Below are 23,737 nucleotides of genomic sequence, written 5' to 3'. Positions count from 1 at the left end.
CTGAGCCAGTTTGTAAATTAAGAAGGAATTAAGTTCATGCATGGCTTGAATCTAAGAAAACCAAAAAGTATAAACTAACCCGTCTTTGCTGTTTGTTGAATTTGTCCTCTTTTAGGGATCTTAGCTCCTCCACCAAAGACAGCAAACCACATTTTGTCATTCAGAGGATGGGCCACGATTCTGTACAATTCATTGCTAGAATGTGTAGCTAAACCATGGATGAAGAGACTAAGATAGACTGCTGTCAGAATCTCACATAACAAAATTGTGATTCCAGGCTGGGCTTCTTCACCAGCACAGTTCAATAACTGTATTAAAAGTGTTATTCCTAGAAAAATAAATATAACCATTAATTACAAAAAAAGAAAAGAAAAATGCACAATAATATGGAATTATCTCCAGACACATTGGGGTAGAAAGGGGAATTAAACTCCCTGTACTGTGAATGCTTTAAGGCTGCTGATTCACTTACAGTTCTGTAGAAATTTCTACAAGCTCTGCTAAGTCCATGGTGTACAATAGATTGATCGAGAGATTTAAAAAAATCTACATTAATCCCTTGGAAAACTATTCTCGTGTGGACTCCAGATGACACTCTAATACTGGAAACTAGAAGCAGCAAATCATCATATGCCAATGCATAAATTGAATGCAAATGAACATTTAAAGTTCATACAACCCACGTTGTATGACTGTAAATAGCATCTGAGCAGTGCCCAGATGTGAATATAAGGGTTTACAGATGCATGTGCATGTATGAGTATCAACCACACTTCATAGTAGATATGTCAGGTGTATATAAGCAACACATTGTCAAGATGCACAAAATGCTGAGCTGTTAAAAAGCATTCTCAACTTGAGTACAGTGTGATTGAGGGGGGAGGGAAAAGGGTTCAGATTCCCATAATAAGGAGTATTAAATGGTCCCCACCTCAAAGACTTGTGCTCAGAGGAAAAAATAGAGAGAATAATGCACAAATTATTATATATTGGCTCCTAGTGTGACTAATCTGAAAGATGTCTAGTGTCCCATCAGTTAAGATGCTTTCTGTATTTTTCTGATGGACTGTCAAGATTTAATGCTAATAGAGTATGAGAACCTGGTTATTTGAGTGAAATTTTGTTGAGAGATTCACTTAAGAAATGACAGTTGGGAACTGACAGCTGGTGAAGAGACAGTTAAGCATTGGGAAGAAGGCTAAGAGAGTGAATTGATTAAGGAGGATCCTTATTAATGACAAAAAGAGAAATTAAGATAAAGGTAAAGGTATCCCCTGTGCAAGCACCGAGTCATGTCTGACCCTTGGGGTGACGCCCTCTAGCGTTTTCATGGCAGACTCAATATGGGGTGGTTTGCCAGTGCCTTCCCCAGTCATTACCGTTTACCCCCCAGCAAACTGGGTACTCATTTTACCAACCTCGGAAGGATGGAACGCTGAGTCAACCTTGAGCCGGCTGCTGGGATCAAACTCCCAGCCTCATGGGCAGAGGTTCAGACTGCATGTCTACTGCCTTACCACTCTGCGCCACAAGAGGCTCCTAAAGATAAATTACCTTCTAGTAAAAACAGGAGCTCCTTGACCAGTTAAAAACTTAAATAATTTAAAAGAAAGAGGAATGACCCGTGGTCTGTGTATAAAGGAGGATTTTAGGAACTTGGTTCATGTCCCTGCCTACTAAATTTTACGTGTTGATGAAACTCAAGATACCTGTGCTTGAGAGTTTAAGCCTTTCTCCTCAAGAGACCTTGCTGAATAACTGAGACACTTACTTGTTGGCAACAAATTATCTGGTTTTAGTGTGAATACAAAGTTTTACCTCAGTTTTAATATGTCTACCTCAAACATCCTACACCTGATTCCACCTGACCTTTTCTCCTCCAACTTAAATAAAACATGTTATTTTGAACTTTCAAAAGTCTCTTGTGTACTGCTTTAGAAGCAGAATAAAAGAAGGTGACTTAGTCTCTTTCCTGGGCATCTATATAGATGTATGTATATGTGTGTATAAAATGTATGTATATGTGTGTATAAAATGACTGAGTGAGACAACCACAGACAAATAAGAAGACAATAGATAACGGGGCTGCTTAGGAAGAAAGCAGAAGGAAACATCCTGCAATGTGAGGAAGGGGAGAAGGGTAAGATAGCCATAACCCTTGCTTGTGAACTTCACCTTTGGAATGCCCCTTTCCTTGAGGTTGCCCTGGTGGCTACTTTAGAGAATGTAGAAAGTCAATTTTTAATAACTTTTTAAAATACACACTTTTATTTGAGATATCATTTTAGATATTTTTAATGTACACTTCTAACCTGAGAACTCTTTTATGAATAACATTTTAGACTGCTAGATTTTTGATGTGAAAGCATTTTTCGTGGAATGCAATGGGAATAAGTGACAGAAGTGATGTGGGGTGGTGAGGAGAGGAGAGGAATACAGAGCAGGTGGCAAGAACCCAGCATCACCTCAGGCTACTACCCACCCAGTGCCATTTCCTCTGCCACATGTGTGCTGCAATGGCAGAGCCCAAGCACAACTACAATGGCAGCAACCCACAAGCGGAAGCAGCTAGCCAAGAGTCAGCGTGGCAGGCCCTTCCACCACTGTTTTTTACCACAGTAGAGTCCCAGCCACAAGGACACAAAACTCCTGGTGGGATACTGGTTCAGGCTGGGGCGAGATTCTGACTGCAGCCCTGGCAGGGAGAGGCCTGATGGTGGCCTTCTGCAACCCCCCTCTGGGCATGACACTCACCGTGCTTCCTTTGCTCTGCCTCTGTGTGACAGGTCACACCCACCCCACCATGGAGTGAGGAGGGTCTTTGGCTCCCTGGGAGAAAGTCTCCCAGACTCCTTGGGAGGGAAAGGTGTGTTGAGCCACGCTCCTTGAGGTTCTCTGCATGTGATGGTTGCTTCCCCCCCCCCCCAGGTGGGCTTGATCAGAGCAGTGGTTGTGCTTGGGTCCACTGGCCATCTTCCTACACTTGTGGCACTTTAAGACCCATGCCTGTGGCAGCGGGTGGGGGGCACACTGGGATCTTGTTCACCACTAATTTAATTTAATTTTTAATTTAAATATTTTACCTCATTTTGTGGACTCAAAAGGGACTCAACAAGACTTGGTGCCATGGCCTTTGATGACTCATCGCCCTGCCACCTTCTCGCCCAAGCTAACTTAAGCTTGGCCAGGATGACCACATGTCTCCACCTCCAGCCCACCTGCTGCATCTGGGCTGAGAGTTTTCTCCAGCCACTGCCGTCTCCTCCTCTGCAGAGTGGAAGATCACTTGTGAGAACTGGCTCATCGCATACACTCTTTGTTGAAACGTCTTGGCCCAGGAGGGAATGGAAATGTCCTGGTGTCCCCTCTTGCCATGACATTTTCACACAAAATGTATGTAAGAAGCAGATTCTTGCAACTGTTTATTTATTACCCTGGTTTGTTTTGTAATCCATAATTTCTAATGTTGCTGTTTTTATGTTTTTGTTCTGTGAACTACCTCAAGCAAGTGCCCAAAGAGGGAGGGGAGGGGAGGGGAGGGAGGAATGTGCGTATTCGTGTGTGCATGAAGTAAATAAGTAAACACTACCTGGCCACTGAGCTGGTGTAGTATTGGGAGTTACTGTTTCATCTAAGCTTGCCGTTCTTAAAGACCGTCGATGAGAAAGCAGTAGCGTCTGGTAAACTGTGCCAGTGAACTGATTTGCTTGTAATGAACTATATAAAATAAATAAAATCAAATAAAGTAAGTCATTAACTGAATACTTATTTAATGTATAGCACACAGGTTCCAAGTATTAAAGTGCTTGTATAAGGCAATTCAATAATCAGAAACTGAATACATGGCTGCCAATTAAAAGTACAAAAAGCTCTAAGAACCATATTTCATTTTTAAAAAGTACAACACAATATTAAAGATTATTATTTATAGTACAGGCATACAGCTACGTTAGTAACTTTTTCCTTCCCCTCAAAAAGTCTTAATTGTTGCATCTTTAAAAAGTAGCTAGTGTTGTTAAATGAGATTTTGTATCATATTAGTTTATTTAGAACCCAGTATTTTGGATGTGCTGTGTTAAACTTTTACCTTCCTCACTCCCATTTTAGTGAAATCATCTAGCACTTGTGCACATACAGGACAGGGCCTGAAACATCTCATAAACCTTTTATTGTGATGAAATAAATTGAACAAATAAGGGATGGGGGTTGTATAGTTATTACCCCAAAATACAGGGAAGGTATTCTGTTCTTGCTGGACATCATACCACTTTAAAGATCTTTACCTATAATTGTGACTTCCACAAAGAGACTGGTAAATGCAAGCCGACAGAGATGCTGCTAATGTATGCATTACATGTATCTGGAAGAGAGATTTGTAGGATGTATTATACTTCAGAGAGAACTCTTGCCTGGATAAATTTAGAAAAATATTACCATCTCAAATGCAGGTATTACATGCCTGAAAACAATTCAAAGTGGCCAACTTTAAGAACACTGATACACATGTTCTAATACTAATACAGATTTGTTTAGAGTATCTCAAATGGCAGACTTCTGTGCTGCATGAAACATATATGCATAAATATAAATGCTATTGGGTTTTAAGAAAAAATGAAACAAGACAACATACATTGATAACAGTGTACTTGCCTTGTTGTTCTGTATATCTGGATGAGGTGGAGAATCAAGGTCTATGATTGCATGTAGTATGTCATGTGTCAGGTTACTAAGATGCAATAATGGGTTGGCCACCACAGTTTTGGCACTTGCAGTACAGGCAAACAAAAGTGGTATTGAATTCTCTTCTGAATTGTTATTAATAGGCAACTGATCTGTCTGTTCCTTTGTAGGGGGGAAATATAGAACATTTGGATTAACATCTGAATTTTACAAGATTCTGTAAGCTACTACAAATACTCCACAACAGTAATTTCCTACAGAATTTCCTATATTAAAGACATTTCTATCATACAATATGTCTAATTTCTAAATGTGTACATCTGCACCACTTTTTCATGTATAGCTAAATTAATATTATCTTTGGAGACTATTTTTGCAACTGCAGCTGAAATCAAAGCAACAATTCCATATGAAATTTTTCAAAGTTCATGGCACCATTCCTGCATCACATAGAATATCAAAAGGAAGAAAACTGCCTTGATCCCACTATGGGAAAATAGCAGTATAAAATGAAATTAATAATAATTATGATGATATTAATAATAAAAATATCTGGGAACCAAAAACCTGAACCAAGAACATTGTTTAATTTGGCTAATTACCTCTGCCCCAAATATTCTTTAGACATCATCTACAGGGTCTTGTGATTAGTAGGAATTATGAAGATTCATGCTAGCCAGCCAAGTGTTAATACTAGAAACCTGGCTGTCTGCCCATGCTTGGACAACAAAACTGTGTCCTGCTGCACTCAAGTCACTAATTCAAACACCACCTTTAGTTGTGATAACTGATGGGTTGAGAGAACACTCATTTACAGTTTAGTTCTTAGTACCCCAGCATCAACCTGGACATTGAAATAAGTAACAGGTGAGAGATGAAATCAGCAGTTCTCAATACCAATAAAGGCTTCTCCCTCTTTTCTGTGAGGGTAATGCTTCCCATCATTTTGAAGCTTAATAACAGGAGCCTCTGTAACTGAAAGATCTAAGTTACATCTAAACAACTTGCATGTTATTTGAAGAACAAACAACCAAGAAATAATTACACTACTAATTTTGTCAATGACATACTTCTACCATAATTATTTTGCATTCATAGTATACCTAAACAACAAGAAGAAAATAGCATACCTGCTGGGATTCTTGTAGAAGCAAAATCAATTCCATCCTTACAGATGCCAAACCTCCACCATGCGATCCATGGAGGATGCAGTAACTAAGAAACATCCTCAAAAGTGACTGGTATTTCATAAGCCATTGTCGTCTCTGAGTATTTTCTTTGTGTTGTACTTTTAGCTGTTTGTCTGATGATTCTCCAGCTATTTCACATAATGAGGCTTCATCAACTACTGGGCTAATTCCTGAATAAATATCTTCTGCTTCTGCACTATAGTCACAAGTCTTTTGAAGAGCTACCACTTCTCTTTCAAGCCAATGATAAAGCTGGTATCTTAATTTCCCACCATCTACCTCATAGCCAGTGGATAATGTACGGAGTTCCATAGTGAGAATCTTTAAGCATGCCCTAAATTTCAACTGTGTGGAAATTATGTCTTGTGATAAACTTAAAGCATCATCATCAACAGCTTCACTGTATGTTTCCGTATAGCTAGTACTAACTTTGTTTGGCTTCTCATCCACTGTTTTTTGCAATGGTTTCATTTCAAGACAAGAATCTTCACTTTCCTCACCTTTATCACTGTCCCACTTTAGGTCCAAAGGTTCATCTGGAAAGACCGTACTTGGCTGACTCCAATCAAAAGAAAGTGCTGAGTTTGAATGTTTGTCTGAGAAGTCTGAAGATGATCCTAAACCATTTACTACTGGTTGTGACCAATCGATGCTGGGAGAGTGGTCATCCATTGATTCCACTAGTAATGGAGAATCAAATGAACTGCCTTTGCTAGTGTCTATTAAGCTAGGTGTTTTTCCTAAAGTTCTGGACTTTTTGACTACTTTGGGCATTTTTGATAACACTTCTAAAGCCAACATGGGGCAACCAGTCTTCAAGTGAGCATATGCTGCAGTGAAGAACAATCTTCTTTCATCTAAGTTGATTTCATCCGCTAGTCCATTTTCTCCAGTTACACAAATCCTTGTAGAAGATAAGTCAGAAGAACCAAAATGGCGTCTCAACAACAGAGGATGTGTCCTTAGATAATTATAGAAATTAAATACCGAAGGGTGACAATTTGAGATGCTTTCTTCATCTGCAAAAATATCACACCACACAAGAGAATATTTTGACATGTTGGTCATAGTTAATCTACAATAAACCCCTGATCACATTACATAATTACATAATCACATTGAGAATTCGATAGCAAGATGCATTCTCCAAATGGCTTTAACTTTGTAGGTCTAATATACCAGATGCTAGTTTTCAATGAAATACAGAATAAACACATAACTGATCACCTGGATACATTTAAAATTCCAAGAATATATCTGATATTTGTTAAGAACTTTAGAGCTAAGCAATTTATGCTAAAACACAAGTAATGGGCAGGAGGAACATAATAGGTCAGTGAATATGAAATTTTAAGTATATATTTATTGTTTTCTTATCATTTTTTCAAGTATTTGGTGGGCCCTACAGAAGAAAAAAAGGCCAGTAAAACAACAAAAAACCCAATAAATATCATTTGAATATTTTTCTGAAAAAAATCACAGAAGTGATGACAACTCAAATAGCCTGTTAAAGAAATGCTTAGCATTCACTGCAACTGGGCTTCCATTTCATGAAAGGGAAAGCTAGCTGTTCTCCCAAATTTATTTATTTATTTATTTGATTTATATACTGCCCTTCCATATACAGGGCGGTTTACATACAACATCGGGGGATACATGGAACGAATTAATGGAGAAAAGGTAAGACAGTAAGGTTCCTTACTTATTTTAAATGCATGATCAGAGATTCTTGAAATTAAAACCTCTCCCCATTATAATAAGGAGACAATAATAAAGACTGGAAAGAGAACAGCTGAATGTGAAGCCCACATTTTCACCCTATGTACAATCCTAGAAGAAACTGATTTCTAGAGAAATTCTTGCTACTATGATAGATGTGAACAGCAACAGATCCTACATGAACATACTCTTATCAGTTGAAGTTAAAGCATATAAATTTAAAATTCAGTCCACTGTATTAATGTATTAATACTGAAGAATATGTTTAATATGTTTCACTCTTACCAATCTAAAGAGCCCTCCTGCCTGACTCCCTGCCCAGGCTTCTGTTTGAGGCTTTTCCCTCTTGTCAAAGCTTTTGTATCTTGAATGGCTTCAACATCTGGCTTGAGATGTTTTAACTGATAAGGGTGACTGTAGCAGTATTTTAATTTAATTTTAAAATTTTAATAGTTTTATTGTACAAGATTATTCCACTTGTAAGCCACCCAAAGACCTTTTGAAAAGAAATCCAAGAACTGACTTAATGAATACATAAAACACGTTTTGACTTACCACCCTCATCCAAAATGGGTTGGCTTATAAGAGTATCAAGAGCATGGCTATAATCTTCCAAAATCCAGTAAGCCATACTCCGAAGAAAGGGATCGTTGTGTATGTTTAACGGACTTTCCTTGCTATGATGCCGGCCTCCCAGAATTCTTTTCTGCAGAATTGATTTATAGGTCCCAGATACTTCAAACTCTGATTCATAAAGTCTGGATATTACAAGGGCCAACTGAATATCATGTAGTTTTTCTAAACAAACCTATTTGAAAGAAATGTAGGAACAGCTTGTGTTCAGAAGAAAACATCTCCATGGATTAACACACACTGGTGAATATGTATTGTATTGTAGTTTTAAGTGAATTACCTCAACTGCATCTTTTAGGTGACCAGCCAGCAAGAAAAATGCCGCAGAATGTTCAAAACGTTGTTTTCCTAATAGAGCAAAAGCATTCTTCAGTGCTGCTTTGCGCCACCTGTCTTCAGTAAAACTGTGTCCAAAGAACTGGGTCATTTTAGTATCTCTTAGGGATCTGTAAATAAGTATTTTATATACATCATCAAATTAGAATGCATAATTAGGTGATTTGTTAAGCAGGCACCCACAAAAGAGTCTGGTAAGTATAATTTACTTCTGAAAATTTCAAATTCAAGTCTCTGCTTAATCCAGCTATTCAGGCGTGTAAAATTATTTACTTTGATATTTGCCATTAGCAGATTCCAGGACACCCACTAGGAAAAGTCTACAGTCCGGATATCAACAAGCTGCTTATACCCAAAAGTCTACAAAGCACCACCACTAGCATAATATATGAATAAAGAAAGTAAATGGCAACCGCACAGGATATTTTGTGCATGTGCTATAATGATGGAGCAAATTCAGGAGGATATCCTCAACTTGCAAAATCAGAAACCCATTATAAATCAGAATTCATAATGGAATCCATTCTGTCTGCCTTCTCCTTGCCTGTTCAAGGTAGTAAAACCTAGCAAAGGGATGCAGGAACTCTTGAAATCAGTAAAGGCATTAAGAGTAAAAATGGGCACAAACTGGCTCAGAAGTTCATGAAGACCCTTTGTTGTAGTTCACAACTTTCATGAACTTTTGATGCTTGTAGTGGCATTAGACTGAATGGAGATGGACTGGCACCAATTAAATTGTTTACTAAACTCCAAGGCAATGGAACAAAATTCTCCAATAGGAGACCTCCAAAGCCTAACAGGCACTGCTGGTCACCAGTTACAGATTTTCCATTTTACTCTGTATAGAATCAGAATAGTATATATTCAGTTACCTCCCTTCCTGCTCTTTTCTCTGTTGAAACAGAAGCACAGAGCATGTTGAAAGTAGTGCAGATTCATTCCCTTCAGCTTACTGTCTGCTCTGCTGGGGTTTGTGTAGATGAACTCAGGGATCTGAGCTACCAACTCAGCTTAGTTACTGAGGGTCTCAATAGTGAGGACCCAGATTTCAAATGTTCTTATCCCTCCTGACTGATATCTTCAAGGCTGGAGTTTGGGTGTAGATGGATTCCAGACTCTGAGTCACCAAGTATATCTACTCACATTGAACATTAGGGTTTAACTTCTGGATGACTTGGCGGAAGACCCAGATTTTATATCCTTTCATCGTTCCCGATTGTGATATGCTCTCTGCTGCTAGGATATGGGGGATAAACTCAGGATCCTAAGCCACCAAGGCGCACTGGGACTTAGTTACTAGGTGCCACAGCAAAGTAGCCAGATTTTATACCTCCCCCTCCTGATTACAATCTACTCTCTGCTGCTGGGGTTTGAGTGAAGGTGGGCTCAGGGCTCTGAGCCTCCAAAAGTCTTTGCTCATGCCAAACACTGGGGCTTAGCAACTGTATGCCACAGCAGAGGACCCAGATTTCATAACCCTCGTGACTGATCTGCTCTCTGCTGCAAGGGATAGGTGGACTCAGGGCTCTGAGCCACCAACTCTCTCTGCTCATGCTGAGCACAGGAGTTTAGCTATACTTGGGTGTCAGGGGTGGTCTCAGGGCTCTGAGCCACCCAGTCTCTCTACTCCAGGGCCCATATTTATACAAACCCCCTCTTCACTGTGAAGACCATGAGGGTGAAAGTGGGTGGATGCTCACAGTGGAAGGAAGAACCCCTGCCTCACTGCATACCAGAGGCCCTTGTGCCTGGGCCTGTGCTGCAGCCTGCCTGTCCTTAGAAATGTGTCTTTGGAGACATTTTTTTTTTTGGGGGGGGGGAGCTGCCAGCTCAACATGTGTTTTTCCACTCATGCAGGCTAGAAAAATATCCCCATGGTGATGATGTGGTGTGCTCTGGACCTGTGTTTCAGCCGGGGCGGGGGGAATGTCCCCCACAATACTTTACAGAGACGGTGGCCTATCTATATATAAAAATTGGTTGATAAGAGTATAAGGAATCAACCACTGCAGAAAAATTGTGAAAACGGAGTATATCTAGAAACCGGTTTGGTTGGTCCTTAAAAAATTATTGATATATAAAATTTATTGTACCAATTGCCTTGGAAAGGTTCTGTTTTTCTCTGTATATAACAGAGAGCAGGCAGAGGAGAGTCAGCCAGGGATCTCCTGTGAGTTGGTTCCTCTATCATGGGGGGGGGGGGGACTGGTTAATGCTCATCCTTAACCAAGAGCTCTTTTAGTGGCTCACATGACCCTAAGAGCAGAATTACACATGTGCCTGACATGTCTTGGGTCACTGGTATGCAAGTCATATTCCCACTCAGCCATACACTGCAGGAATTCACCTTAAAAGTGCTTGTTTGTTTAGGAAGAAAAGGAACTTTCATTTTCCCTCCCACCTTGCTTACACAAGTAGAAAAGGTAGAAGCTTCTCATCATTTTTTCTGACAAATAGTTACAATTCTTTTCAAACATTCTTGTAGAATGCTCTGAAACATAGCATGCTTTTTAAAGGTCAGGGACAGTCGTTAACCATAAGCATTGTCTTGTAATCAGGGCATATTTATGGACTTCAGAAACAAGCTTTGTTCAGACCCTATATAATTTCTGGTGGCAAGATTTGTCTTTGCAGTGCTAATCGCAAAATCACAATAGAAAGACCATAAGATATCAGCATCAAAGATTTGAAGTTTTGACAAAAGCTGAATCAGTCCATCAGTCATCATGGTTCAAAGTATAAAACACACAGTTCAAATATCAAAATATGTGCATGAACCATTTTAGAATTAATTATTAATAACAGTTTATAAAAGTAAATAAAAAATCCAGGTTATAAAATTTCATTTACCATAACCTCAATTGCCATGTATATCTAGCAGATGCCTCACTTTTGGACAAAAGCTCAACAATGCTATTTTTCCTTGACTATAGAAGTAACGCAGGAAAGTTTTCTGTAAGTGCTGAATTAAGCCCTATTTTTACATACCTGTATAACCCCCAAATAACAGCCTTCTTTTTCATTGCAAGGTAAAAAATGGCTGCATCTAGTGGGTCATTATTTTTCTGAAAGGCAGCTTTGGCAACCTGCAAAAATAATTGCAATATCTAGAATCATCAATTTATCTATAATGAAGATGAATATTATTTTTATTCCTATACAAATTCCTGTCAAGCAACACAAGCTTAACGGGACAAATAAACCTTGTCAACACCAGTCTTCACGATAAGCTTTAATTTAGTCATGAATTGTGCCATAAACTTTGGTACCTAAAAGCAAAATGAAATAGTACTTATTACAACCTGTATCAGGACTATGCATCATTGAGTCCATGTGCCAAAGTAAAAACACTCAAAATAATATTATATGTAGAATTATTTATATATTACTTGAAATTCGTTCCTATACTTCTTGTATATACATTCATAAAAGTGACACTTTGTTTCGGAAATTTATGCGGGGTTCCTCACCATCTTGGGTTTGTTTAAAGAAGATGTAATTTCTATACAATGAAGGAAGATTTTATTTCCTGGTTCTTAGTTTATATCAGGTGTGCTTGTTAATTTGTAGTTGGACTATCCATCTTGGACTCTTTCGGAGACCTCATGTCTGATGCCTCTCTTTATGTGGAATACATTAGGATCTACTGGTGCTAGAGTAGATCCCATTCCTATTTCAATTTCTACAACTAGAGAATAATGGTGTATTGATAATGATAATATCAATTTTCACACATGAAATTACTATTAAGGTCCACTCCAGATCTAAAAATTAGGAAGAATTACACATGTGCCTGACATGTGTTGGGAAGGCCTGGCAAGGAATTTTATTAATTCCCCCTTTTTATTGAAGAACCCTACATTGTTCCTATGGGGCACATCAGGCTGTAATGGAAGAAAGGACCTTTTCCAATTTTCTTCCATTCTCACTAAACAGGACCCAAGTCAAAGACAGAAATTACAAAATACTTTTGTTTTAAATTGGCCATATCAAAATGTTATAATAGGAATAACCATAAAAGTAGAATAATCATCTGATGTTACATTGCTTATTATAAGCAACATTTACCTTCTCAATGCACCTGCGCAAACAATGAGTATTTCGAAGCCACCATCCTACTCCCATTGCTCTGAGTTCTGACCATGTGGTATCACCTTTCTGCATTGCTGGTAGCATGGTTAACAGTTCTTCTTCTGCTACTGAATGGAATGCCCAAGCAAAATGACTAGACGATAAACCTGTATTATCCAAAAATGGTATGTTTATGACTAGTTACTAAAAATCTATTAAGATATTAATTTGCGGAACATCTAGAGCCGCTCGATCTAATATGGGGAGATTTTTTAATGCAATAAGTGCAGACATAGCAACAAATAATGTGTAGCATCTAGCAGACACTTTGCACATACAAGTGGTTATTTCCTGGCAATTTTTAGCTCTTCTTAACCTCCTCTGCTCCGCCCCCCACCCTCCTGGACAAAAGACAGTCCTTAGATTCAAGGAATCCTTGCAAACAAAAGTCCAAAGTGGGTCTGGAGATTACAGTGGGTGGTAACAATATCTCTCTATCCTCTTCCATATGTAGGTATAGTACATACAATTTAAGGGGTTATTTGTGACCAGGAATGTTTCAATTCCTGAACTTCATGCAAAGACAAATAAGAGAGTGAAGGGAAAGCCTGAAAACTTCCAAGTCTTGTCTTTATTACAAACAAGCTTGGTCATTTACCTAAGTTATTCCCAATATATTATTATTATTAGTATTATTAGATTTATTTCCCGCCACTCCCTAGGCTCATGGCGGGTAACAGCAGTCTTAAAACCCCAGTTAAGACCCCTTAAAAGACATTACAAATTCCCAACATGGCGGCCACAATCCCATTCCATTCCCACCTACCAAGGCGATAGAGAAGATGATGTATACTTCGGATCCCCCAGTGACCTAAACACAAAGTGACCCAAACTCACACATTTCCTTAACATTTTTCCATCTTATTTGTGCCTATGAACAGCTATCCCTTAATTTTTTTGGTGTACATAAATGACCACAAGGGAAAGTGTTACCTTGATGAAGTAGTTGGGCTCTGTGAGCAGGTGGCAGGGAGGTTGTCAAAAAGGTGTGAAGACGGACAGCCAAAAGAAATTTTAAGCCACATTCATCAAGTGTCTCTCCTCCTATAAAAAGAGTGTTATTCTGGATAATTTCTTCCCGAAAAAAATATCATTTTGTATTCATGAATTACATTTTACGTGAATTTAAATATTAAATCTGGCACACATAGGACACTTATTTATGGAGAGATTAACAGTGCAGAGAAGCAACATCAATTTTGTGAACTAAAAGCTAAGTAAAGTCTCTGAAGCTGAATATTGTGCATCAAATACTGCCTATGTACATGCCCACAGAAAACAGATACTGTGAAAAAATGGGGATTTCCGAGAGATACTTTTTGTAGAATGTTAGTATTGATTGTACCCAAAACAAATAGTTTCTTGAAAAAAACCAGGTGGTTGTATTGTCAGTAATGCAGTACAAGAAGGATTTCGAAATAGCTAAAGCAAAACTCTAGATAGGGATTCTTTTTTCCTCCCTCATTTCTAGCCTTCATCATAAAAAGCTATAGTGTTTGATTCAAAGACTGAGAAGCCTTCTCTACAAACAAAAACAAACAAGTACCTTGTGGCACATTTAAGGTTAAGATGCCACAAGACTGGGAGAGCAGAAAAGTGGCCAAGTTCATGGATTATTTCGAAGTATTCAGAACGGTGAACACCAATGTAGATTGTGAAGAACTTCAGGAGTATTCCTCTAAATTAGATGTCTGGGCTTCTAATAAAGTTCAATGTATGTAAGTCTAAGGCTATGCAAACTATAACAAAAAAACCCTTCAAATATATGCTGACGGGGTATGCATTAGCTAAGAATAAGAGGGACAGCAGATCCAGGTGTTGTAGTGATAGTTTGATGAAAAGACTGAATATGCAGCAGTGGTGAAAATGTAAGCTCCATAGTGGGGATAGTTAGAAAAAGAACTGAAAATAAAATTGCCACTTTTGCAAGGCTCCTGTTTAGAGATGAGGCTTCATTTAGAGTACTGTGAGCAAATAAAGACTGCAGTGCTGGAAAAAAGCATACAAGAAGGAAACCAAGATGACGAAGGAATTGGTGCACTTGAGATTTGAAAGATCTTAACATTTCAGCTAAGGGGCAACATACCAGAGGTGTATGAAATTGTGCAAGGGGAGAACTCCCCTCCAGTACTAGATGAAGTTCATGAGTGATTGATTAAAGACAGACAAAAGGAAATGATTCTCTAACTACTCTACTCAAAGAGCAATTAAATTGTGAAATTCACTGCCAGTGGATGTAACAATAGCCACAAGCAGAGAAGACTAACAGAGTATCAGACACTGAATTTCAATAATTAAGAGTGCTTACCTTGGTTTTTGTCTCTGCTTTCTCCTATATCAGTACTAGTAGTGGCGATTGTATCAGCCAAGGCCATTAATGACATCTGCTCTATCCTGGACATGCCTGGTAAACTAGAATGAAGCAAATGACGAGAAAGAACTTGTGCATGCTCTGGTCCAAAGTAAGTTGGACTATACTGAGAAAGATCAATAACATTTGGCTTTTTGTCTTCTTCATCTATGTCACACAAAGTGAGTTCATCTGTATGATAACTAGAATTCTGAAAAAGGTCTTCATAATTTTCATCTGGCACATTTTGTTTGTTAATGTTCCTTTGGTTGTTCAACTTCTCGGGACAAGCATATGAACATTCTTCGTCTGCAGCAAGCAATGCATATAAAGGAAGGGGTGGAACAGAATCTATTTCTGTGTAGTCTGAAACTTCACTAAGGCGTTGGCTAAATGTCTTTGGGTCCCGTGTAGTACTCCCACTGGCACAAATTGAGAGAGAGTGGTGTCGCTTTTCATGGCTAGTTTCAGATTCATTTAGGACAATAACTTCTCCAGCAATGCATTTAACAAGATGAGACAGAATGGCCTTTGCTCTACGTACTTTTCCCAGATCCATGAGTTCCAGAAGCTGAAGAGGGTGGTACTGAGGTAAAGTAGGACATAACTCATGCGCTCCTTCAAACAGTCCAGAATCTTCCATCTCTAATGACAAATCAAATGCAGTTCTCTTTCCACTAAGTTTTTGAGCAAGACTTGTCATTGATCTTGTTAATGTTCGCTTAGGTGGGTGGAGACCAGATGATTGGTTTTGTTTCATTAAACTTATTATGGATGGTGTACTCCCATTATAGGAATCTATGGAAACAGGCTCTTGCTTTGAAAGAGGCTGCCACTGAGAATAAACATGCATTTCACAATCCATTCCAACTACAAGGATGCCATCACGAACCCAAGACAAAGAAACGGGTAATGGGGGGGAGCCTTCTACAGATGACACTAAATCCACGCACCGCAATAATACAAATCTAGAAGGGCTTGATGTCTTAGCATTCTCCCATAGTGGCAAGACAGATACTTCTTTACCAGTTTGTTCCTGCAATTTCCCAGCCAGATGACCAAACATATAAAGCTTCGCTCCAATACCTACTGTTAGGATGTGAGAGCCATCTTCCCTGGACATCCAGTCTAAGTGAACCAAATGTTTTGTGCTAGGTATTACATTCTCTTTTCCATTTGCCACTGAATTACAATCAATACCCAAATAATCCAATGTTGGGTTTAATTCATCCAAGTGAAGAATTTGTTCCAAGATCCAACAAGATCCTCCAGTAGATTCACATTCAAAAATGCCAACGTTCACTGAAGTGTCTTGAGAACTCCCATTTGGGGGTATTTTCCTTTTGTATGCCACGGCTAATCGATTTGTATGTGCACAACTAATTTCAAGAGGTTTACCTGGCACATTAAGGGAACTGCTACTGAGAAATCCATCTTCAATTAACAACGGCCATTCTTCCCAAACATACGTAACAACATTTGGATTACTCCCTGGTTCAGAAACAACACCTGATTCCAATGTCACTCTACACCTCCAAAATCTAACTTTATCATCTGAGCATAAAGTTGCAAGAAGATAAGGAGCTTGAAAGACTGGATATATGGAAGAAGAACTCAAGTGACCTAAAATTAAAAAGAAAATCCCTTAGGATACCAAAGTTTGTGTGCATGTATTTTTTTTAAAGATGTATAAATCTAAATTTTCAGAATTTAAGAAAAGCAGTATTCATCCCATAAAAAGTCTTTGTTCCTTGCACTATGAATTTTGCTACAATAGTTGCTATGATTTTTAAGTGCCACTTTAATATTATTTTTAGATCTAAGATTACTTTAGTAAACTACTAGATTAAGATATGATTAAAATATGGAAGACAACCCAACAAGAAGGAAAATTTAGAGGTACAAATAATGTCCATTCATCCTCCCATCCCTTGTCATCATTTACAAACCTGCAGATGGCTTTATACTTATTATTGTTACTCCTTGTGGCAAATTCAGTTCTTGACTATAAACCAGTTCTGAAAAAAGAGCAAGTTGGCTTGTACTTTGAAGTTTCTCCCGGCAAGTTTCATATTTTTGTGTCAAAGAACTCTGGTACTTCTCTTGATCTGGAGAACAACAGAGGTCTTCTTGATGTGATGTTGTTTCAGATGTCTTTTTTTGTTCATCTAAAAAAAGACAGTACTACAGACTTTGATATACAAAATGATGATAATTCTATAAATACAACTTTTAGCTCAATTCCAAGCATGTTTGTGAGATGGCAACATCAAGTGTAGACATGGATACAAACAGGATCATGAACTAAAATTTGTGATGAATTTTTGCTGGTTTGTGGTTTGCGAACTGAAGTTCATAGAAGGTCAACAGCTCAAGCTTCAAACTGTGTTGGTTCATGAGTGGATAAATTTCCAGACAGTCTCAATGCAATAAAATGTTTAATACATTTCAAAGCGGGGGGTGGAAAGAATTCTCCAGTATTGGAAACATTAGTCCTTTCTATAAACCTGTGAAACTGCACCTAACATTCTCCCAAAGCACTTTCCTCTGCAGATCTTGTTGGGGAGGGGGGACATAACTTGGAGGACATGTAAATGAGTACCAGGGGGATGTCAGTTGCAAGTTTGATATCTCTAGTTTGCACAGGGTCCATTCTATATACTCATAAAGGTGCACTCTGGAATAAATTCAATAAAACTTGGAGAGAAAATAAAGGAGAGTCTGCCAGCAATCCCCTGCAAGTCTGCCATCACAAACCTCATGAACCAAACTGGTTTGTTTGGCACCTAAAAGTTCATGACGGTTTGTGGTTCAAAACCCAGACACACCACAAACCAAAATGAACCTAACTTTCCTGGCTTGTGCCCATCCCTAATGAAAACTTTGCTGGCACTTTAGATCTCATGATCAAAAAGTAGCAACCATGGCATTCTTTCACTTAAATTTTTAAAAAGAACAGGTATCTATTCTTGTCAGAATAACTGTAACTATACAAGCAGATGTCAAGGAAACATCATGGAAACCCGCTCATTCCTAAGAGATTTATTACCAGGTCTATGAAATGTCCTGCTGGCTATAAATTGATTTCAAGATCAGAATAAACTGTTGTCTCCTCTCTAATCCATTTACTTTCTCAGTGGATGTTGGTGGGAAGATACCTGAGAGTTTGTGGTTGGGAAGGGAAGTGAGTCCAAAAGGATGAAGCCATCCCTTGTTGGGTTCTGTCAGAAAACACTCCTGATTGGTCCTGGGTAATGGCCTCATAGCATGACCCTGCGCATGTAAAGGCCAGCTTAAATTCTGACATGACTAACATATAATCAGCCACACAATGGAGGGAATGCTAGAATTAAGAGTTTATTCTCATGACTGAGAACAAAGGAGAGTAGTTTCAGACTGTTATTTCTAATTATTTTCCTCATTTTATGCTCCGTAGATTCCATGCTGAATAATCAAATTGCTTTCATCTCCTTTCCTATCCTATTATAAAATTTGAAAATGTATAAAGCCTCAGCTGAAGCCTAATCTATTTGTGCACCCTGATCTGAGAACCCCAAGACCAGGAGGCTTGTTCCATATGTCTGTTGTCTCCTCCCCATACATTCACTCCTGCCTTGATATTTTCAAAATCAAGAGAAGATTTTGAGACAAGGACAATCAAGTTGAACCTCATACCTCAAGGACGCATCAGTAAAAAAGCACATTAAGAAACATATTATAGTACCGCAGTAATAACTGCTTAAAATGCCCTATCCACCTTTATCAAATTAGAAAATGAAACATAAAAAAGCAAATTTATTTTATGACTAGACAATTTATGTTAAAAATATTAAGAACATACCTACTGAGGCTGGTACAGACTTCAAATGTAGTTTCCACATGTGCAACATTGAGCTATTCTGCATATATTCAATTACAACTAAATAGAATTTTTCAGAAAACCCATTTTTGTGATATCCTGTAAAAATATGAACAGATTTTTAGTACAATTTCATCTGTTCACTGCAGACAACTACTTCTCAGTTTCATAATGTCCATTAAGTAAGCTGAAATATGCAGAGTCAAAAATCCAATGCACACTTACTTGAGAATAAATATCACTGAACTCAATACAATTTAATTACAAGTAAATATGCATTGGATTGGGCTGTGTAATCTCAATCTAGTGAGCTCCTTTACGTGAGAAGAACCAATACACAATTGAGATTCAGTTTTCTAGCTTAGTTGCACAGGAATTCTTTATACCTACAGATAAATCTCAATGTTAGTCTAAGCTATGCCACAGGTTACTGCTACTTATAGTGTAAAATAAAAAGTCTACTATGTGTCTGCATTTACTTAGCTATTCTGAATTGAAACCTATACCAACTACACTTAGTTTATCTCGTTATTACTACCACTGCGCATGCTGATTTTGTATTATTTGACAATTCAACTAGAATACTTTGAATAAAGGTAGAGCATAATAACCCATGGCATTCTTGTTCCAAGACCTACACGTATGAACACCATATAATTGGGAATCCAAAACAAAATGTTACAGATTATTTTTAGCTTGTACCAAATTCGGTGCTTCCTTGTGCCTGAAAGCAGACGCTTCTGATTTCTAACTTCTTACCAAACCACCCAATAGTTCATTCTCTTCTCTCACCCATCTACCTAATTTGTCCTACCTATCTGCTCAAGTGGCTGGATTTCCCTCCAGCCAGCCCGCCCAAATGTTTCCTTATATTTCTGTGTCTCCCCAATTTTATGTTTTCCCCTTTCTTGTTGCACACATACCTAATCAACCTGGCTCATCTGCTAGTACTTGTCTCTCCAGCTTTGCCTTCCTTCCCCCTCTTCTTCATATTGTTGTATAAGATTTTTTTTTAAATGGCATCTGTGCCCATGCAGCCATTGTATTAGTGGGTTTAAACTCATTAAAAACCTTCTGTAAATATATCCTGGGCTTGAGAAACAACATCAACTTATATACCATCTCTACCTAGCCTTCTTATGAATTTTTGATCTACATGGGGAGGGCAACCACCGTTATTACGTAAATCATAGGCTGATACAAAGAGCTTTAGTAGTTTCAATGACATTAACAATACCACTAAAACACTACAAATATTATGTTTGTCGTTTGTAGGACTGGAATCCATTTCCTTAGGATATTACTACTAGCAAGTCTAATCATGACCTTTAATGCAGAGCTACAACAAAAATACATAATTATTTCACATTACTATAAGTTTATTGAAGCATGGGCTTTACCAGAGTCCGGTAGCATGGTGTTTTTTTCTGACAGTTTAGTCTCATGGTGATTCAAAATGAAATCTTCTTGAAAAACATGAAGTAACTGCATTTTCCCACCATGCTAAATTGAAGTAAACCAAGTTTGTATAACTATGGGTGTATGATTAAAATGCACATACAAAGCATCTATAAATACATAGGCGTGAATACATCAACAAAGATCTTGAATTTGCCTGAATATTTATTATTTACAAGGTTTATATCCCGTCTTTCTGCCTTTGCTTATAATTCATTAAAGAGACATTCAAATAGAATCTTAGCAATATGCAGCAGTCTTGGCAGATTCCAATTCCCCAAAATACTACATTTGTAAATAGCTTTTTCTTGAGTTTAAAAAAATAACAAACAAAATATTTTCATTGACTTCATAAAATCCTTACCAGCTGTGTAATAGAATCCAGTTCTACAATGCATCCTGGTCTGGCTGTGGACTGCTGACTTATGATATTAAATACTTCACCAACACATTTCTGCAAAGTCAGCATTAAAGGTTATGTTGTTTCTATTTTTTGTAGTTAAGTATTACATTTTAGCACAAGAAAATATTTTATATACCATAGTTTGAATCCTAAAGTAATACAACAAATGGAGAAATTGGTAATGTTCTATAACTTTATCTGCTTGAATCCTCCCTAATTCAAGATCTTTAAAAATTATTTTCTGAATTCCACATGAATATAAAAATGCCAATCTAGTTTAAGTGAGATTTTGATATAAGCAGTCCCAAGAAAAGACAAAATTCTTGAGTGTTCATAACTGAAATCCCAAACCTGGAAAAGAAATGTCACATCTCTGGAGAGAACCTGAATGGGTCTCTGAAATGGCAATATATATGCATATGTATAGGCAGTATATATGCAAGTACATACATACACAACACACACACACAGGGTGCCATAGATAAGCAGAGCAGTGGCATGAATAGTGGCACTTATCCCTCTCACTAGGAACTGTTTTTCAGCTTGTGTGTGTGTGTGTGGGGGGGGTAAATACAACCATATGCCACTTAGTTCTGTTGTCCATTAACTGTTCAATGGCCTGTTTTCTAAACCCAGTTTAGAATCTCATGGACCAAAGTCACTAAACTGAATTTAGTTGTCAACATCACTATACGTATCTATTGAAGAATCTAAATTAATCTTTACTTACAGAAATTCCTGGATTTGACAGTTCACACAGAAGTTTTTTTGCATCTATGATAGCTTGATACAATCTCAAATACTGTCCATCACTTGCAACAAAACAAGCACTTGGTGAATTGCAATATGTTCCTAAAGGCAATTGTGAAAACATACTTTCAATGCAAATTAAACCACTGTTTTCATTCAAATACTGTTTGCAGCCTAAGCACCAACTTTCAGCACTCTCAATTATCAGGAAAAATACTCACCAAGACAGTAACTGGGTATAAGGGTAGGCAGCCATGCTACATTTGAAAATGCAGATACATGAAGCGAGTTGATTCGTGCAAGTTCAGAAACTCCACCCGAAAAAGACAGTGGCCCAACAGGATCAACTCTCCAAAGGATAAGTTCACTGTAGACAGTAGTGAAATCCTGTGACAACATGCCTGCAGAGCTTTTATTCTGAGATCTTGAAGGTGAGTCATCACATGCCTCTTGTATATTATCAACAACTGGTGTCCTTACTGCATTATGGTGGGAGGTTGTAAGTAACAGTGGCAGTACTGAATGACAAGCCAGATCATTCAGATGGAAACGATGACCACAGTACCTTGATTTGTGGGAAATACTGAGGACAGTTGAAAAAGCAGATTCCTCTGCAAAACTGACTAGCCATTGATTCAGAGATCCATCAGCATGTTTAGAAATCATCATAACATTTGGGGTGAAGATGCTTAACTTTAAGCTGTTTGATGACTTGCTGTGTCCTGAAGAGATTAACATGGAGCAGGAATGGCCAAAGCTAGATAGTTTTTGTTTTCCTTGCTGAATAGCTAGATCAACGTTCTTGGTACAAGCATACATCACTATACTTCTGCAAAGTGAATTTGCATCACCAGTGGGAAAGGCTACAGGGATCCTTGAAACAAATGACACCTAAAACATTTTACAAGGGAAAGAGAACTATTAGATGGAAGTTAATATTCCAAATGAGCAATCAATTATTTTAAAATTTTGTTTAGAAAAAGTTATTAAAATATTAAATATTTTAAATATATTTTAATGTATTTAGCTATAATATTTTATTCAGAAAACCCACAGTACCTGCACTTGACGAAACATGCCTGGTTGGTATTCATCTAGCCAACCTACATGCCATACCAGCAATGACCCATCCATAGGATGAATACTAAATAACATGTCTGCATTTTTATTCCATTCAGATAGCTGTACTTCAGTTTCATGATCAATAACAGCAGAAGGCAAGGGAACATAGCTTGAATTTGAAGCCGGGTTTTCACTACCAGATTCTAGTTGTTCTTGATTTCCTCTGTAAGCATCTCTATTTTCATCAGTTTCTGGGAGAACAAAAAGGTCATTTTAAACATTTCAATAATTTTAAAGCCATAAAGTTAAGGACGCCGTTTTTTGAGCATTTTCCAGAACACAACAGATATCTATACGTAATAGCTTATGCAAGGCATATTTCATATTCTCTGTTTACAATGCAAATACACCGTGAGTAAGACACATTCACAAAAAAGCAGAAGCAGCATGCCAGGAAGGTTAATCTATTATGGCACATGTCTCCCCTTCATTATTTTTGCAGAACACTGATGCACACAGTGCAGGATAAGAAGTGACTGGTGGGTGATGTGGAGCAAGGTATTAAGCAAATACAGGGGGGTGGAACCAAAATTTCTCAGATATCACTGAATTATAAATAGCTTTTCTTTAAAAAACAGGAAAATGCACTTAAGTTCATGGCTTGCAATAACAGAGAACTAGAAAACCAGCAACACACACTATTTCTCAAACTATAGGTTGGAAACAAAAAAAGTCACTTTTTTTGGCAGGTAGACTGCAATGCTATGAGAGAGAAGGTGAAACAGGGTGATCTGGGAAGCAGTGACTTCGGCAAGCTCAACAGCAAATTGGGTCTGCCCCTGAATTATATGAAAATAGACATGAAATAACAGTTTGTTGCTTAACACTGCTATATATATAAATGCCAAAAATGAACTGCTCTCTAAGTGGGTCCCAAAAAAGTGGGTCCAAAGAGAGTAGGTATAGACCCTATAGTTAACAGTATAAGACAGATAAAGTCAAGGAAGAAGTAGAAGATTCCTTAGCTTGGAGGAATGTGCCATGGTTAGCGGAGCAGAATGTTCAGACAGAATCCTTCATGTGTAACTTTGTGACAGAACTGTCTAAGAGCAATATGCGTTGTAGTGAAAGATTTAGAAAGAATAAGGGACCCTAAACATTCAGAG

At 38.0% G+C, this 23,737-nt stretch overlaps 1 protein-coding gene across 5 annotated transcripts in view; it reads right to left on the bottom strand.

Annotated features, from left to right (window-relative positions):
* DMXL1 (Dmx like 1) overlaps positions 1-23,737 on the bottom strand; it is a 93,802-nt gene that overhangs the window by 37,655 nt on the left and 32,410 nt on the right. For all 5 annotated transcript variants that reach the window (XM_077344361.1, XM_077344357.1, XM_077344358.1 and 2 more), the window contains exons 11-28: positions 22,569-22,822; positions 21,731-22,400; positions 21,490-21,611; positions 20,721-20,810; positions 20,299-20,401; positions 18,881-18,997; positions 16,989-17,207; positions 14,998-16,662; positions 13,623-13,733; positions 12,627-12,796; positions 11,547-11,644; positions 8,503-8,668; positions 8,145-8,397; positions 5,811-6,889; positions 4,651-4,842; positions 4,284-4,360; positions 3,590-3,717; positions 80-328 (exon numbers count right to left, since the gene is read on the bottom strand). In XM_077344361.1, coding sequence (XP_077200476.1) covers positions 80-328; positions 3,590-3,717; positions 4,284-4,360; positions 4,651-4,842; positions 5,811-6,889; positions 8,145-8,397; positions 8,503-8,668; positions 11,547-11,644; positions 12,627-12,796; positions 13,623-13,733; positions 14,998-16,662; positions 16,989-17,207; positions 18,881-18,997; positions 20,299-20,401; positions 20,721-20,810; positions 21,490-21,611; positions 21,731-22,400; positions 22,569-22,822 — 5,763 coding nt within the window. The remainder of the gene's footprint in view (positions 1-79; positions 329-3,589; positions 3,718-4,283; positions 4,361-4,650; positions 4,843-5,810; positions 6,890-8,144; positions 8,398-8,502; positions 8,669-11,546; positions 11,645-12,626; positions 12,797-13,622; positions 13,734-14,997; positions 16,663-16,988; positions 17,208-18,880; positions 18,998-20,298; positions 20,402-20,720; positions 20,811-21,489; positions 21,612-21,730; positions 22,401-22,568; positions 22,823-23,737) is intronic.

Source organism: Paroedura picta, chromosome 7 (genome assembly GCF_049243985.1).
Source record: "Paroedura picta isolate Pp20150507F chromosome 7, Ppicta_v3.0, whole genome shotgun sequence".
Classification (NCBI taxonomy): domain Eukaryota; kingdom Metazoa; phylum Chordata; class Lepidosauria; order Squamata; family Gekkonidae; genus Paroedura; species Paroedura picta.
The sequence above is the reverse complement of the archived record's forward strand: the minus strand, read 5'-3'. Positions and strand labels throughout refer to the sequence as shown.